This window comes from Nestor notabilis, unplaced genomic scaffold (genome assembly GCF_000696875.1).
Source record: "Nestor notabilis isolate BGI_N333 unplaced genomic scaffold, ASM69687v1 scaffold26426, whole genome shotgun sequence".
NCBI classification, from domain to species: Eukaryota; Metazoa; Chordata; class Aves; order Psittaciformes; family Psittacidae; genus Nestor; species Nestor notabilis.
The window spans coordinates 11,058-26,318 of record NW_009933696.1 but is presented as its reverse complement, the minus strand read 5'-3'; the positions used below and the strand labels follow the sequence as shown (position 1 = coordinate 26,318).

At 37.7% G+C, this 15,261-nt stretch overlaps 1 protein-coding gene across 2 annotated transcripts in view; it reads right to left on the bottom strand.

The window, feature by feature from the left end:
- Positions 1 to 2,836: 2,836 nt before the first annotated feature.
- ZNF711 (zinc finger protein 711) overlaps positions 2,837 to 15,261 on the bottom strand; it is a 16,898-nt gene continuing 4,473 nt past the window's right edge. Inside the window, exons 3-8 of one of the 2 annotated variants that reach the window (XM_010017006.1) lie at positions 9,799 to 9,957; positions 7,401 to 7,547; positions 6,661 to 6,798; positions 5,243 to 5,290; positions 4,546 to 4,689; positions 2,837 to 4,066 (exon numbers count right to left, since the gene is read on the bottom strand). In XM_010017006.1, coding sequence (XP_010015308.1) covers positions 2,889 to 4,066; positions 4,546 to 4,689; positions 5,243 to 5,290; positions 6,661 to 6,798; positions 7,401 to 7,547; positions 9,799 to 9,957 — 1,814 coding nt within the window. In that variant the 3' untranslated portion in view covers positions 2,837 to 2,888. The remainder of the gene's footprint in view (positions 4,067 to 4,545; positions 4,690 to 5,242; positions 5,291 to 6,660; positions 6,799 to 7,400; positions 7,548 to 9,798; positions 9,958 to 15,261) is intronic. The other variant, XM_010017007.1, reaches the window with a different exon arrangement.

Here is a 15,261-nt window from a genome sequence, read left to right as displayed (position 1 = left end):
GCACACCTTCCTGTATTTGTACCTCAGCTGGTAACAACCAACCCTCCCGCACATCTTGACAAACATGTTCCTCACAGATTTAGTGTTCCAAAAGGTATGACTGAGAAGTCCTTGATTTAGTTACAAACACCACAAAAAACCATATTGTGCTACCAACATTATTCTCATCCTAAACCCAAACACAGCACTGTACCAGCTACTAGGAAGACAATTAGTTCTATCCCAGCCAAAACCAGGATGCATTTCTAGCCCCATGAACTGGTCTGCACCCCATGAACTACAATGGCCTCTCAGAGTTAATCCCACACTGCCTTTCTACAAAGTTGGCTGTAGAAAAATGTTTAAAATGCTCAAGTACCTGATGGTTCCGTCCATCTGTAAGGTGGAAAAATGAGCCAGCACAGATGTGTGCTTTGTCACAGAGTCAGAATGATCATCTTCAGTCTGCTATGAAGAAACTCCTTCAGTCTGTGTATTCAATATACATTCAGGAATAAAGCATTGCAATTGTCAAAACCCCCCAACTTTGATCACTACAGTTTTTTGAATCTTACAGCCTCCTCCTGTGATTGCTGGGCATACAAAAAACAGAAGCATAAACAATAGGCAGATGAACAGGTTCAGGTCTGCATCATCTCTGGTTTTCAGTACAAAACCTTTGAGTTCACTGGCTAAAAGCCTGCTGGAAATCCTCGATGAGGAGCTCACTTAATATTGATTGCACTCTCTTATACAAGCTTTAAAATAAATGGCATCTATTACTGATGTCATAATCCAAATACTCTAAAAAGAGAGGGGGATTAAGAGCAGTATTTTTAGTATTCTGTTTCGCAAGCTGTTCTCATAGCACAGATAGATAGAAAGACAAAACCTACCTGGCTTTTCCCAAAATACGTGAGAAGTTTTATGTTCTCTTTACTTAAAGGGAAAAATTTCCCAGGATTGTCAGTACCACATCTGATAATTATTTCAGAAATAAGCACAAACACAGTACCTGCAACTTCAAAGGGTTAAAGTCAAATAAACCCCCAACACTCTCCCCTCAATTGTCTCATAAATGTACCTCAAGTAACCTGTTTACTTGAAATGTTAGTACATATTCATTGGTGAATAACACAATTTAACATATCAGGCAAATTTACACAGAATGAGACTTTCCTAAACATCATAAATGAAAAGCAAACTCCAAAAAATTTGGAGTGCAAGAGATGCGTTTTATTGTATGCCCGTTACGATGAGTAACACATTTAGAAATAATAATCCCACATAACAGTGACAATCTTATTTTACAGCGTGTACATCATTTTTTACAGCCACATAAAACACGGATTTTTCTAAGAGATTTCCCAAATTCAACTTTCTGAAGTTTAGAAATATAAAAAAAATTTATTCTCAAGGAACTGATTCTCATCTGGTGCAAAAACAAAATATGAACATTTCTGAAACACAAAGCCACAATATAGCATGAAGTTACAATTTATCATGTGAACAGCTGTGTGCAAACATGAAGCAACTAAAAAAGTAAAAAATACACATTATATGCATAACATTTATGAACAGGTTTTTCATTAAATAGCCCTAGACCAGCTTGTTATATTAAGCGCCATTTGATCTGCAGCATGCTAACACAAAGCATTGTTTAAAGGGATGCATATTTTAAATGTATACACTGTAAACTGAAGATCCACCTCCAAACTCTAGTGGCAGCGTATTTCTCTGGTTAAATACTGCATATATACTTTCTTACAGATTGAAAATGCATGTTTATAGTATGGTAGAGACTTTTTTAAAGGATTGATTAAAAGGTGCAATTTCATGTCTATATGGAAGATTTCACATTAGGAGGTAGGACGACACTCGTCATACCAGTTAAGAACACTGCCCTACAGAACTTCTAAGTACTTTCAATGTTAATTAAAAAAATCCGACATTTTTCAAGCCTGTTTTCAGTATTTTTTTAAAGACGATTTTAAAGTAGTGAGGAAAAGAATTCAGTGTTGAGGCACAACACTGTGAGCTGCATCCGTTTTATCCTTTAGGAAAAAAAAAAGTCAAATCCAAAGTTAATTTTGTTATAGGTGCCATACTGAACAACATTCAACTGGAGTTTCAGGTAAAAAAGGGAAATTATATACATACACACCTTTAACCCTAGCACCAGAACACCACCTTTGAGACCATAACATAATGCTATATTTCAAACATCATATCCTGCAATGAAATAGGTTAGCAGCTTTGAAACCATTAAAAATTTACTTGTTGGACCTAAACTAATAAAGGAAACAAAAAAGTTTCCTAATGAAATGTCTTTTTTTTTAAAAAAAAACCCCAAAAACAAAACAAACCCAACACAAAAAAGCCCCCCCCCAGTTTGACCAGTTCTGGAATTTAATTCCTAGGCACAATTTAAAAATGTTATGATCAAGTGACTGGCTAATACTCTCCTTTCAAAACTGCACAAAAGTTAAGACGCGGTCACCTTTGCAAACAGTTTGTAAATAACCCCACCATATATCTGAACTGTGTTCATATTGGAGACAAACGCTGTTACTGACAAAATGGGTAGCACAATCACCTTCGTTTTGTCTTCTATAGCTTAACGACGTGTAATACTATTAATTTAAAGACATTCATCCATCTTTCTGCAAATTTAAGACATTCATCCATCCTTCTGCATTCTATAGTGCTCTTTAGGTTCTGATAAGCAACAATCATAGGGCTATGAGATCCCCTGTCAACCCTAATACTTTTAAGACTTTTAATACAAAGAATGTAAAGTTATGATTTAATATCAAGCTTTGAAACCAGGAGAAACAGTTCATGAGATTTTTTTTTTCCCCAATTAGCATATCACAGTTTCTAAATTGCTTCCTTCTGGAGATCATATTTTACATTATGGCCTCTTTGTGGTGCCTCATTATATGCTGATTTTTTTCGGATGGTCTACGGAACCCCTTTTTGCAATACTCACACCTATGTGGATAGTCCTTTGTGTGTATTGATATTACATGTCGTTTAAAGCCTGACGCATCCGTAGTGCTATATTCACAATACTGGCATTGATAAACTTTTCTTCCACTGTGGGTCTTCATGTGCTTCTTAAGTTCATTTTGCTGTCTAAATCCTCTTTTACATCTTTTGCATTTAAAAGGCAGGTCCTTGGTGTGAACTGAGAGGATATGCCCACTAAGTACAAAAGGATCTGACGTTTTAAAGTCACAGTGTCTACACTGATGTATTTTTTTACCTTTATGGGTTTCACTATGCTTTTTGAGCTCAGATGGACGATGGAAGCCTTTTTCACATACCTCACATTTGTGGGGAAAATCCTTTGTGTGAACTGAAATAATGTGTCGCTTCAGGTCACTTGAGTTGGTGCTCTTATGGTCACAATGTGGACACTGGTGAGTCTTATGCCCTTGAAATAGTTCTGTGTGCTGCTGCAGTTCTTTCTCATCTGCAAAAGCCTGGGGACAGTGCTCGCATTTAAACGGTAAATCAGTCCCGTGTTTGGTTTTGATGTGAGTTTTCAGGTTGGACTGATCAGCACACCTGAAGACACAGTGCTGACACTGGTATGGCTTTTCCCCAGTGTGGGTCCTCATATGCTTTTTCAGCTCTGACGGGTGACGGAATCCTTTCCCACACTCCACACACACATGAGGGAAGTTCTTACTATGAACTGCAAGTAGATGTCTATTGAGTAGTCCCTGCTCTGCGGTTTCGTAGTCACAATATTTGCACTTGTGTAGCTTAGGCTCCTTGTCCCTCAGTATGAGTTTGTTAGAACTCAATGGGCTTGCTTCTCTGTATCTTCTTGTATATTCTGTGAACTCATGTGTTTTATCAACTTTATTTATTAGTTTATGGCTTTCCAGATGATTGTGGAAACTTACTTTTTTGTTAGTTGTAAAGTCACAGTCTGTACACTGGTACTTCTTCTTAATCATATGATCTGGATGATTCTTCATATGCCTTTTCAAGAATCCTCTGGATTTAAATTTTTTCCCACAAATATGACAAGGGTAAACTGTTAAGGGCTGTCCATCAGGACCTATTATAACAGCTGTTTTTAAACAAACAAAAACAAGTTATGAAGGAAACAAACTTACTGATTAAGAAGTTTTAAATCAGCCAACTGCTGTTCAGATTCATGCACTTACACTTGCAGCAGATAGAGAATGGTTCAGTAGTTTAAAAACAACCAATCCACAGCACCTACAGTTTATAGTTTTGTTTTAGAAACTGCTCAAACAGACCCAATAGTTCATACGTGCAGTGAATATATCCGTGAGAATGCTTTAATAGCTTGCAAAATTCAAATGAATCGCACCAGCCCTAAGTGTACTGACTTTGAACAGCAAAAGTGGTAACATTTTCTATTCACAGAACTGGAGGGGGGAAGGACACAGGAAATACGCAAATCATTGTTTGTGCTTTTTAATTCTGCATCAGCTTAAACAAAAAAAAAAAAAGAAGAAGAAAAGGAATAGTACAGGAGTAAGTGTCACTCCATGACAATATGCATAACCATACAGTGTTTACCTGTTTGCCATTGCCTGGCCTCTCCTCTCCTCCTTTTCTTGGTTTTTTGTTTTAGCACCCTATTAGTGCTAATGCTATCACAAATCTGCAGGTACTGTGTTGCATTACCGTTTTTGTTTTCTAATCGTGTATCCAAGTTATTTCCTAGAAACAAAAATCAGACACCATAAAAAACCTTCAACGACTTTTTTCTTTGGGACTGGTGACTGGAATTGCACAGCAGCATATCTACTTATTGTAATGAACATATATAAGAGTGCCAATATAAAGTACGACCTATCTTTGCTGGCAAGAATCAGGAATATAGTTGTTTAAATATTAATGAATTTTCAAATACGTTCCTTGATCTCTCATACTTCTCAAGACATTAACTTCTTACAAGTTATACTGGTTGTTTCCTTTTTATTCAATGTGGTTTTTCTTCTTAACAACTGCATTATCTACACTATTAACTACAAAACTCTCATACTGAACCTGGCAGATCCTCCCAGCTTCCCCACCCACTCTGAAGGCCTACAACACATCTAGAATTGTTTTCATGTCAAAATAGCAAAGAGGACTGTGAAGTCCTTCAATATATACTTTATGGTTAATATTTTTGCATTCACAGATAGGAGAACTGACCCGTAAGCACATATGCTCTCAAAGACAGCAAGTTAGCTTTAATGCTGAACCAAGCACAGTTACATGCTCTTACCTGCCGCTTGACCATCTTCGTATCTTCTGGATAACCTTCTTTCATCTCCTGCAGAAAATGGTATTTTAGTCATTATAAATTGAAACTCTTTTTTAAAACACAATCGTTTTGAAAGTCTGATAAAGAGAGAAAACTAACTTAGCTAATAAGTAACAGCTTAACTCTATCCAAACTGAGATGTGCAGTTCAGTCAGTTCAGTACTTCATAATTACGAGCTTCAGGATATAAAATCACATCTTTCTGAATAGTTAGTATCTACTAAAGCTGTCTTTGCATCTGACTGTCCTTCCTGCTTTTCAAATTAATATGTTTGTTTCTGCAAACTTTTAACCTCATACATGTCCTCTGATACCAATCCAGAAACGAGGTTATCTGAAATCCACTATTTGTTCTTGAGGCAGAAGCACTTTATCTTTCTGGAGTATAACTAGGCACATAAGAAGACTTGTACCTTATCAGCTGCTGAGCACCCATCTACATGAGGCATTGCAAAGTTCTGGAGATGTAGAAGTAATACCTTAAGACTATATTCCTCATTTTGGATTGAAAGCATCTACTACTAAGTGCTAAGGCTCCGTGGTGCTAAACCACTTTATGAGCCCAACTACTGTGCCTACAAATATCGCACCAATGAATTTTAACTGATTTGCTTACATACGCCACGAATGACCTAACACCCTCTTAACATGCATTTAATATGCCAAAATCCAAGAATAAAAAATATGAAACAAAAGAATATTTAGAACTTGCAATACATCCTGGTAAGATGCTTCTACTACCTCAAGGACGGCTGCAGAAAACAAATTACCTTTTTTGCAAGACCAACAGGTTTAAAACAGGTATATAAACGGAAATTAGGAACACTTTTATACACTTATTCCTCCTACTCCCTTTCTAAAGTTTCTTCCCCTTCCTCCTAGCTATTGTAAAATACTTAAGGCTATTATTAAGATCTTCAACAGCCAACTTAACCATTAAAACCCCATGCATTCTGTACATCTGAGCTGGCATCCAGAACAGTATAAAAGTTCTCCTAATAGCTTTCCTTTCTACTCCATAAAACTCAGCATGTAGCAATCCAATCATTATATGCAGGACAACCAACTACTGAGGCAATCTGTACCTGTTTGACAGGCCAGCACTAGGAAAACACACTGATGTAAAAGTTGAATTTTCTTCATACTGAACTGCAAAAACCCCAAAGATCTTGTGTGTAAAAGGTCATGAATGATGTCAAAATAGTTTTTCATATCAGTTCATCAACTCCACTAACTGACACCGCTAAAAGAGCAGAAGAAGCCATTTCCAAACCTTTACGACAAGGTGAGAGATTATCACATTTGCACAGAGATTCTGGAGACTAGAACAGGGAGGAAATAAGGGAAGGGACTTTCAAAGAAAGCATACAGATTCCTACCGTAAGCAGCAGCCCAAGCAACAGGGACAAAGGTTTTATTCACGCTGGAGTCTTCAAGCTGTGTGTCTGGAAGTGGCGTGGCTTCTTCTTCACCTACAATAACTTCCATATAAACTTCATCTGCTATTTCAGCACAGCCTAGATTAAAGGAGAAGAATAAATCTTTAATTTTATTCTGCTCATCCTAATTTTTCCTACATTGAATTTGCTCTCACTCTGATTCATACTCGTTACAAATTACTTTTCTTCCTTTGGCATTTAGAACCACCCCTTCCCTTAGCAGGCCATTGTTTACTCAGACATTCCTTAAAGAGAAAAAGCACATGTCAATAAATACAAATCCAAACCAAATACCAACACAAATTCAAATATACAAACTTAAAGACTTGTAGGTCATGACATTCATTTGCCACTTTGCCAGAAAGCTGATTAAACAGGGCAATTCACAGTAGGCAAGCAGAGAAATGAGAAATTTGACTGACCTCGTTAACTTCATCCATGGACATGTTAAATCTAATACAAATAATGGAATGATTGCATACAGTATGTACAAAATGCGTTTATGCACATCACTTTAAAATAACTATAGCCTGCTTTTTATTTTCAGGGAAGATGAGCTTAGTTTTCTACTACTTCAGGCTGAAGAATCCTTCAGAAAAATTAAGAAAGTCCTTGAGAATGATGTTTATATTGTTGTACAAAACAGAATGAGAAACAAAAATGTTTGATATTATGCTTACTAATATCTTCATCTTCCTGAGAAGAGTCCTTAACAGCCATGTAAACCATTTTTTCTCGCTGCATTCTACCAACACCTCCTTGTTCAATTACTCCAGCTACAGAATGTCCATTGTGAAAGTCACTCTCTGTGACAATTTCTGTCCCACCTTTAATAAAAAGAAGTTGAGCACATTAGGTAAATGTAAACAAGGCCACTGTGCAGATTAATTTCAGATTTAAGTATTTTCTTCTTATGTACAACAAAGCTATTTCATAAAATTCCAATTAAATGTTTTTACATCCATGTCTGCCATAAAATCATGCAAGTTTGATAGTCTGGGGCAGATAAGGAAAAAAGGTCTCTTAGTGTGTCCTGATAAATTCAAGACTGAACAAGCACTACTCAAGAAGGACCAAGAGCCTTTATGCCTCTAGCAGTGAACTGAGGCAAAACTGAAAAAATACATCTGCCCACACCCCCAAAAAATTGACTGTCTCATCTTGTTTCAAACACAGCCTTTAAATTCTCTCCTGAGAGGTGAAGAGCTAATTCTTACACCTCTTCCTCTCCCAAAATCTTATTTATTCACCTTGCAAAAACTGATTTTTAGGTAATTTTTCCTCATCACACTGGACTGAGTAGTAACTTGTGGGATCACGCTTGTCAAGCCATGAGAGCACAAATGTCACTGCCAATTACTTCAACAACAAGAACATTATCTAGAGGGAAAGACTAGCAGGGATGTAAGGTGATGCACTGAATCCCTGGAGACAACACAGTCTGAAAAGGAACAGTTGAAAGAAGGAAGTGAGAACAAGAGCCCACGCGGTCCTGCTCCGTGTGACTGACAAGCTTTGGCTCACTGACTTACTTGAACAGAGGCAAAGAACGAGCTCCAACCTGGAATTTGGTATCAATGCTCGAGTCAAGAGAGAAGTGGCAGACAAATATTGATGCTTAAGTCTTCCATGCATCTCAGGGACTGAACAGTGAGTACAGAAGCTGCAAATTATGGCAGAACAAGCTAACAGCTGCACCAAGAGTCCTTGTTTGCTACTATAACTGGTCCTGATGGAAAATATTCAGCTAGGTGGATAAGCTCAAATTAAATACATTGATCCTTCACTCCCTGTGTTTGCAAATAAAAGATTTTACCAAACATCCTTCTTCCAACCAAACAAGCAGCTCTCCCTCTGCAATCAAAATGTGAAATTTCAGTTTTCCCAAGCTTGATGAAAACTGAGATAGTATTAAAATCACTGGGATGGGTTACGTCTCTGTGGAATAGTGTGCTTGGAGACCCTCACGCTTTTGAAGGCAACGGTGGAGAAAATGGACAATTAAACTAGCAGACACAAAACACAACACAAAACAAATCCCAAGGAAGCAAAAAACCCACTTCATTATGACACTGTGAAACAGGTAGGGTAATTCTGAAGAATCGCAAGAGAAATAATCTCCACTGCAAGATGCATATAACCTGATGAAGTAGTCAAGAGCACCTCTTCGATAGCAGTCACCACTGCATGAAGGGCAGGAAGCCGGAGGGCATCTGAGAAGATGAACTGTTTCTCAGAGGAAAAAAAACCACAAAGGCATCATACAGCCAAAAGTTTCCTGAAGTAGCAGTTCAAGCCACTGGAAAAACTGCCAGGATTGTTACTAATTGGAGGAGTTTTCTGATCTAATCCATAGCTCTGTCTCAAGTCCAAGACTTTCACAGCACAGCCAGGCCAATGCTACTGGTCTATGGGAGACAAACTCCCTTCTTCACTCCAGGAAGAACAGAGCCTGGCTGATTTCCCCTGTGAATGGCTCTGGGACTCCAGGCCAGGTATGTTCCAGTGCCTAAATGCAAAGGGTAAAGTGGAACAAGACGGAAGTTTGAGATCTGGTAACTGTAAAGGGGATTCTGGTTTTACAAGTTATGAGGAACAGGACATGGGTTAGCTGTATGCCCGCTTACAAGGCCCTGGAAGTGCTGAATCTTCCTTTGTGAGAGAACTGCAAACAATTTGAGTTTCTTCATTAGGCTTGGAAGTGACTGTATGCCTAAAGCCCCAGCAATCTCCTCTTTCTGCATCAAGGCCACCAAAGACTGTTCAATGACTGCAATCCACTCTAGAGACTCTTCTCTACAGGCTTTGCTGACACACAGTCTTGCAAACACCAGAGAAAAGCAGCAGCTGCAAGACAGCTGCAGACACAGAGCCACTTCTACATTTGGTCTCTGGCTGCCTGCAAATAAATACTGCTAATTGAAAAAGAACTCAAAACTAATACACACCCAGTGATTACCCCATATGGGCAGCCTCCACAAATGTCACATTCTACAAGACATTCCAGTCAGCGGATTACATGAAATTAAGAACAAATACTTCACACTACTGGAAGAACACACAGAATTCAAAAGGTACCTATTTCGACATCATCCTCAGCTTCAGCTTTAAATATGTAGACTTTGATAACTTCTGAACCAAACCCATCATCTTTAGCAACATCATCATTTGCCACCTCAGTGCTGATTTTCAAGGGAGTGCTTCCTATGTGGTCCAGTTTTTCTCCAACATCATCCACTGTAAACATAAGAGAATAATAATGAGGTTCAAACACATATTTTAAAAGTCAGAGTAATCACTAGCATGATCTTCTCCACTAGCATCCCCATGCACAGTACAGGTTTCTATTCATGAATGGCTTTTTCAAAACAGTTAATCTCAAGATACTTAAAAGAGATTCCAGAAGTTCAATACTCATTTTTTTGCAACTCAGGAAACCCAGCAAAAATTACACAATGAAGAACACAAGGGGGAGCTTGTCATCAAAGAGAACATGGTAATTGGTTATTTCTGAAACTACTACACTTAAAAATCAAAAATGTATCAATAAGTAAAATTAAACACCTACCAAAAATGTTAAAAATTAACCCAGAATTGCCTGTTACAGTCCAAGTCCCCAAAAATTTCACTTCTCTAAAATTTAGTAGCTGAAATTTAAAGAGTGATGGCTCAAAATATACCCCCAGTGAAAGAAATCTGCATCAAAAATGTGACTACATCTTCACTCTAAAAGAAATTAAGATCTTATCCACTCTACCATTTGAAAGCATATAAATTAAAGATTCCTGTATAATACTCAGCTGATTAAAAGATGCAATGACAATAAATCCAAATAGTAGTATGTGAAACTGACTTCTCATTCTTTATGTATGCAACTTAGTCACCCTGAGTTTTTGGTCTATGTATTCAAAATGCTCATTTTATTTATACGACAAAAATTACATTCAAACTGTTGCAAGTGTAGAAGTGACACTATTTTGGTAAAAAGGGTATTCACATAGATATCCATATATATATACCCCAAATTGCCAATACGGAGGCCACTGAACTAAGCATCTCTCTGACATATGTATTGTCAACACACTTCTGTTGGTGGCAAAAGTAGCTCCTATGCAGATGGTCAACACAAACCTGTGCAATGCTTAACGCCCACTGAAATCCTATAAATAGGGGAGAATTCCACAAAATATAAACAAAATCTGAAGTATAAACACATTGCAGGGAAACAGCAATTTACTGCACATAAAACATTAAAGTATGTGCAAACTAGGTTAAAAAATAAAAATTAAAAAAATCATTAAAACTGGTATCACAGTGACAGCAGTGTCACAACTAACAACAGAGCCTGCTCAATGGGGACACCGAGGAAAGGGTGACTGCAGTGCTCCCCAGTGCCCTCTGTGCAGTGATCACTGCTCTTCAAGAGCTGCCCTTGACTACCTCAGGCTACAGCCTGGAGTACTGAGGTAACCCAGAGTTAGTTTAAGCTCCTCTTAATACTCCAGGCGGTCATGTGAGGTGGTTCAGAACGTGCTAGAAAAGAAGCAGATGCCCTTCCTGCAGCAGGGCAGGAATCCACCACAGCAATCCCAAGCTCTTCCCACTCACGGGCAGGATCCCACAGAAACACCTATTCAACTAAGTTTTTCGCCCCCACACTGAAGAACCTTATTTCTATTTCACAAATCTTGGACTGCTTCAGAAGAGTACAAAGTTACAGAGCACAGAACTAGATGTAATAATGTAGATATAAACAAGTCAAGTATTTGGTTTTATTTTAGAACCTCTGAAAATTACGTATTTTAGTGAAAAATAGGTGGAAAACATTAAAAAATGCTATGTTGTAGCAGTTTTTGTAAATAGGAGATTAATTACACTGCCAAAAAAATATTAAACTTGGATCAGTAGAAAAATAAAATAAAACTTCCTCAAGAAAAGTTTGGGCTTTTTTTCTAAATATAAACTAAAATTGATTCCAGCAACATCAACACCTTTATCTGTCAGAAGGCGACATGTACTGCATGGTGTTCGTGTCACCTTGCACAATGAGAACACCAAGAGTACAACCACCACAGATGAGAAAGCCACACAGAGAACATGACTTATTCCTTTGATGCTTAAGTTTTACCAGCATCAGGTTATCAGTACATCTTTATATCCAGTATGGGGGTGTTGCTACATCTGCTAACTGACATTTCTTATGCTGCTGGAATGGAGTTATTAGAAGAGAGGATCACATATCCTCTGCTAATAGGAAAGGGGAAGATGCTAAAACATACTTATCTTGGAAAAAGTATTGCCATATATTTACTATGTTTGAATTTATTGAAGATAATTTTCTCTTCTGCATGGCTTTTATAGAAGTTTCTTATCCATATTCTTTAAAGTGACACACACACATTTAGTTCTAGTACAGTGAACATTTCCACTGAATGTCTTTGAAGGACTGGAGGTAACAAGGTAGGAGTGATTCCATCACTGTATGACTAGACATGCTGCCAAAATGCAGAGAGTATTTAAAGGCTGAGTGGAAGAAATCATCAATTGTAAGCTGTTACTGTAATTTTAGAATGGGTAGGTGGTAGTAAAGTTATTTTCACATCTGCAACTCAAGCAACACCTATTTTTTCTATATTCGTAAATTTTATAAGCTTAACACATTATTAGTTTAACCTAGAAAATAAGTACTTCTGTACTGGAAAGTTATTTAACAATGGCAACTTCCTACTTAACAGTGGAGTAATCACATGTATGTGGTAAGAAGATTTCTTTATGGCAAAAATTTCCAACTATTTAACTAACACTGGGTGACAATGACTGTACACCACCATGTACCTGGTGCAAGAACACAAGGAAATCCATGCAATTTTAGACAGTTGCCTTACCAGGACATCAGTTGCAATGCAGCAAAGATTACATAAGGAAAAAAGGAGGACTTTTTTTCAATTTTACCATTTTGTATTAATACCTATTTTCAGCCAAAAACATAACGTAAAATACATGAGTATAGCAGGTACACTTACATGCTGTATTTTACTGTTTCTATTAAAGCCCCATAATCTTCAATATCCTTTAAAAACATAGGGAGCCCTGTCTTAGAGGGGCAAACTTACAATGTTATTTTTAAAATTAGTGGTTACATCCACAGCACCAACCACCCTGTGTATTTTCAAAGGTCTTCAGGCTCTACAGTTTAAGCTAAAGTAATAGAAACGTACCAGGAAGCCTCTTGTATCAGGGCATCTGGAATCACTTTCCTAAAAAAGTGGAAGTGTAATTTAACAAAACTTGAAAAATACAAACTGGATTGAGAAAATGATACTGATGCAGGCTGCCATTTGTAAGATACTGCCTTGTTTCAAATATCTCAACAACAAAAAGACACTGAATTGGCAATTGCTATTGCTTAAATTGCTGTCTTACATGAAGCAGATTTCATGGATTCAATCTACTTCTTAAACAAATTTAGGTGAGGGGAAAACAATCAACACAGCAGGACATGTAATCTTTGTCTAGTTCCAAAATACTAGGACTGTTTTCAAAATCAGATGGTGAAATATTCTATTGTTAAAATAATAGGACTTCAATCACAGGCTGCTAACCCATCAGTGCTAAATTATCTGATGACTTTTCCCAATGATAGTTCTCAGGAACAGGAATGCTTACTTTATGTCAATGGAATATGAAAGTGTCTTCCAGATCTGACTCAGCCGCCAGAAGCACTACATATTAATATCTCGTCACTTAAAATTAACTGAAAAAACACAACAGAGAACCTTCATAAATATATGCTGAATCCTCCTGAATAAACAAGGTTTAAAGGAAAACTCAGCACACTTCCAATTTTAAACTTACCTTACTTTGCTGTTTTCAGGTGTGTGATGTCCAGATTCACCGTGGATTGCCAGCTCCCAATTCATGTGATGCCTCAGCATGCACTATGCTGGTGATATCACACCCACCATAGGAGCCCATAGGGATAACATAAGGGCAAGATAAGTCCCATGGTTTTGCATTTTTTCATCGTTTTCTAATGCCTGATGTACTTATTTTATATCCCATAGGTTACAATATAGGAGTACTAATGTTAAAATGTTTAGCAACTTACGTAACACTGTATTGTAATATACTAGAAAGGAGGTGGTGGTGGAACAGTACCTTACCCCTAAAGGCCAGCTCCAGTGTTGTTCTTTGGTGGGTATGAGGTCACCAACATAGTGCATGCAGGGCCAGCGCACGGATCGGGAGCTGGCAATCCGCTGTGGGTCTGAATATCGCAAACCTGAAAAACAAAAAGAGGGTATGCTTTAAGCTACATGTGTCCTAACTCCTCCCTGGCAAAATGGGATGCGCTGTGCCTAATTTTCCCGTCTCAGTGCGAGATGGACTGGATTCACGATCCCAACATTTGCATTCAGAATGTCCTTTTTAAACAGGTATTCTGGATACCTTAAACAAGGGATCGTGCACATCCCGTGGCATACATTGTGAAAGTATCAAAGTAGTATTTAAGACTTAAACCATCTTCTAAAGCTGACTTAAAAAAGCTGAATTCATCTGCACTGAGAGAGCAGAGTGGTGACAGTCTTCTAGTGTAACTTTCCTATTGCAAACTCTCATGCAGCTAATTTACACAACTATCAAGAGAAACTTCTTACCTTCCAGAGAGTATTTACACAAAAATGTAATTACCAATAGTGCATAAAATAGCTACATGGGAATGTCTTAAAATGGTGAAAATTCAGCTTTCAGTATATTTAAACTGTAGCTCCCAACAAAAGAGTAATGTCAGTTAAAATCCCACAGTCAGCTCAGCTTCACACCCTAAAACGTTTGTGTTCCACAGAACAGCTGGTGGTATTCCCCAAGAGCATTATCTGTCATCTTATGTAAAGTTACCCTTTCTAGATGCTAGATTTCATTAAAACACAGCTAAGTATTTTGAGATTCTTATAAACTATCATTTTGATATGGTTTACATTATAAAAAAGTTAAACAGTCCATATATATATATACACCCCAAAAGAAATATGACATTAACTTTCTACATTTACTGACCATTTGACAATTTAAAAATGAAAGTAAATAAAAGATGTTTTAAACTGCTTGATAAACTGAAGCATTAATCTATTCTACACAACAGATTATCTTCGCAAACATAACAATTCAAGGCAAATTTAAAAACATTTAAAACCCAAACTTCCCCCAACTGTCCAAGATTAATTTTTGCTGAGAACAAATAAATAGCAGATATTTTGTTGTGTCAAGCTGGCACACCCAGCATTAACACAGCCTCAAAACTTAGCAGAGGCAAGAGAGTTCATCTTTATCAACAATCTGGATGAAAGCATTGAGAGCACCCTCACTGAGTTTGCAGATGACACCAAGTTGGGTGGGAGTGTTGATCTGCTTGAGGGTAAGAAGACTCTGCAGAGGGATCTGGGCAGGCTGGATCAATGGGCTGAGTCCAATTGTATGAGGTTCAACAAGGCTCAGTGCTGGGTCCTGCACTTGGGCCACAACAACCCTGTGCAACACCAC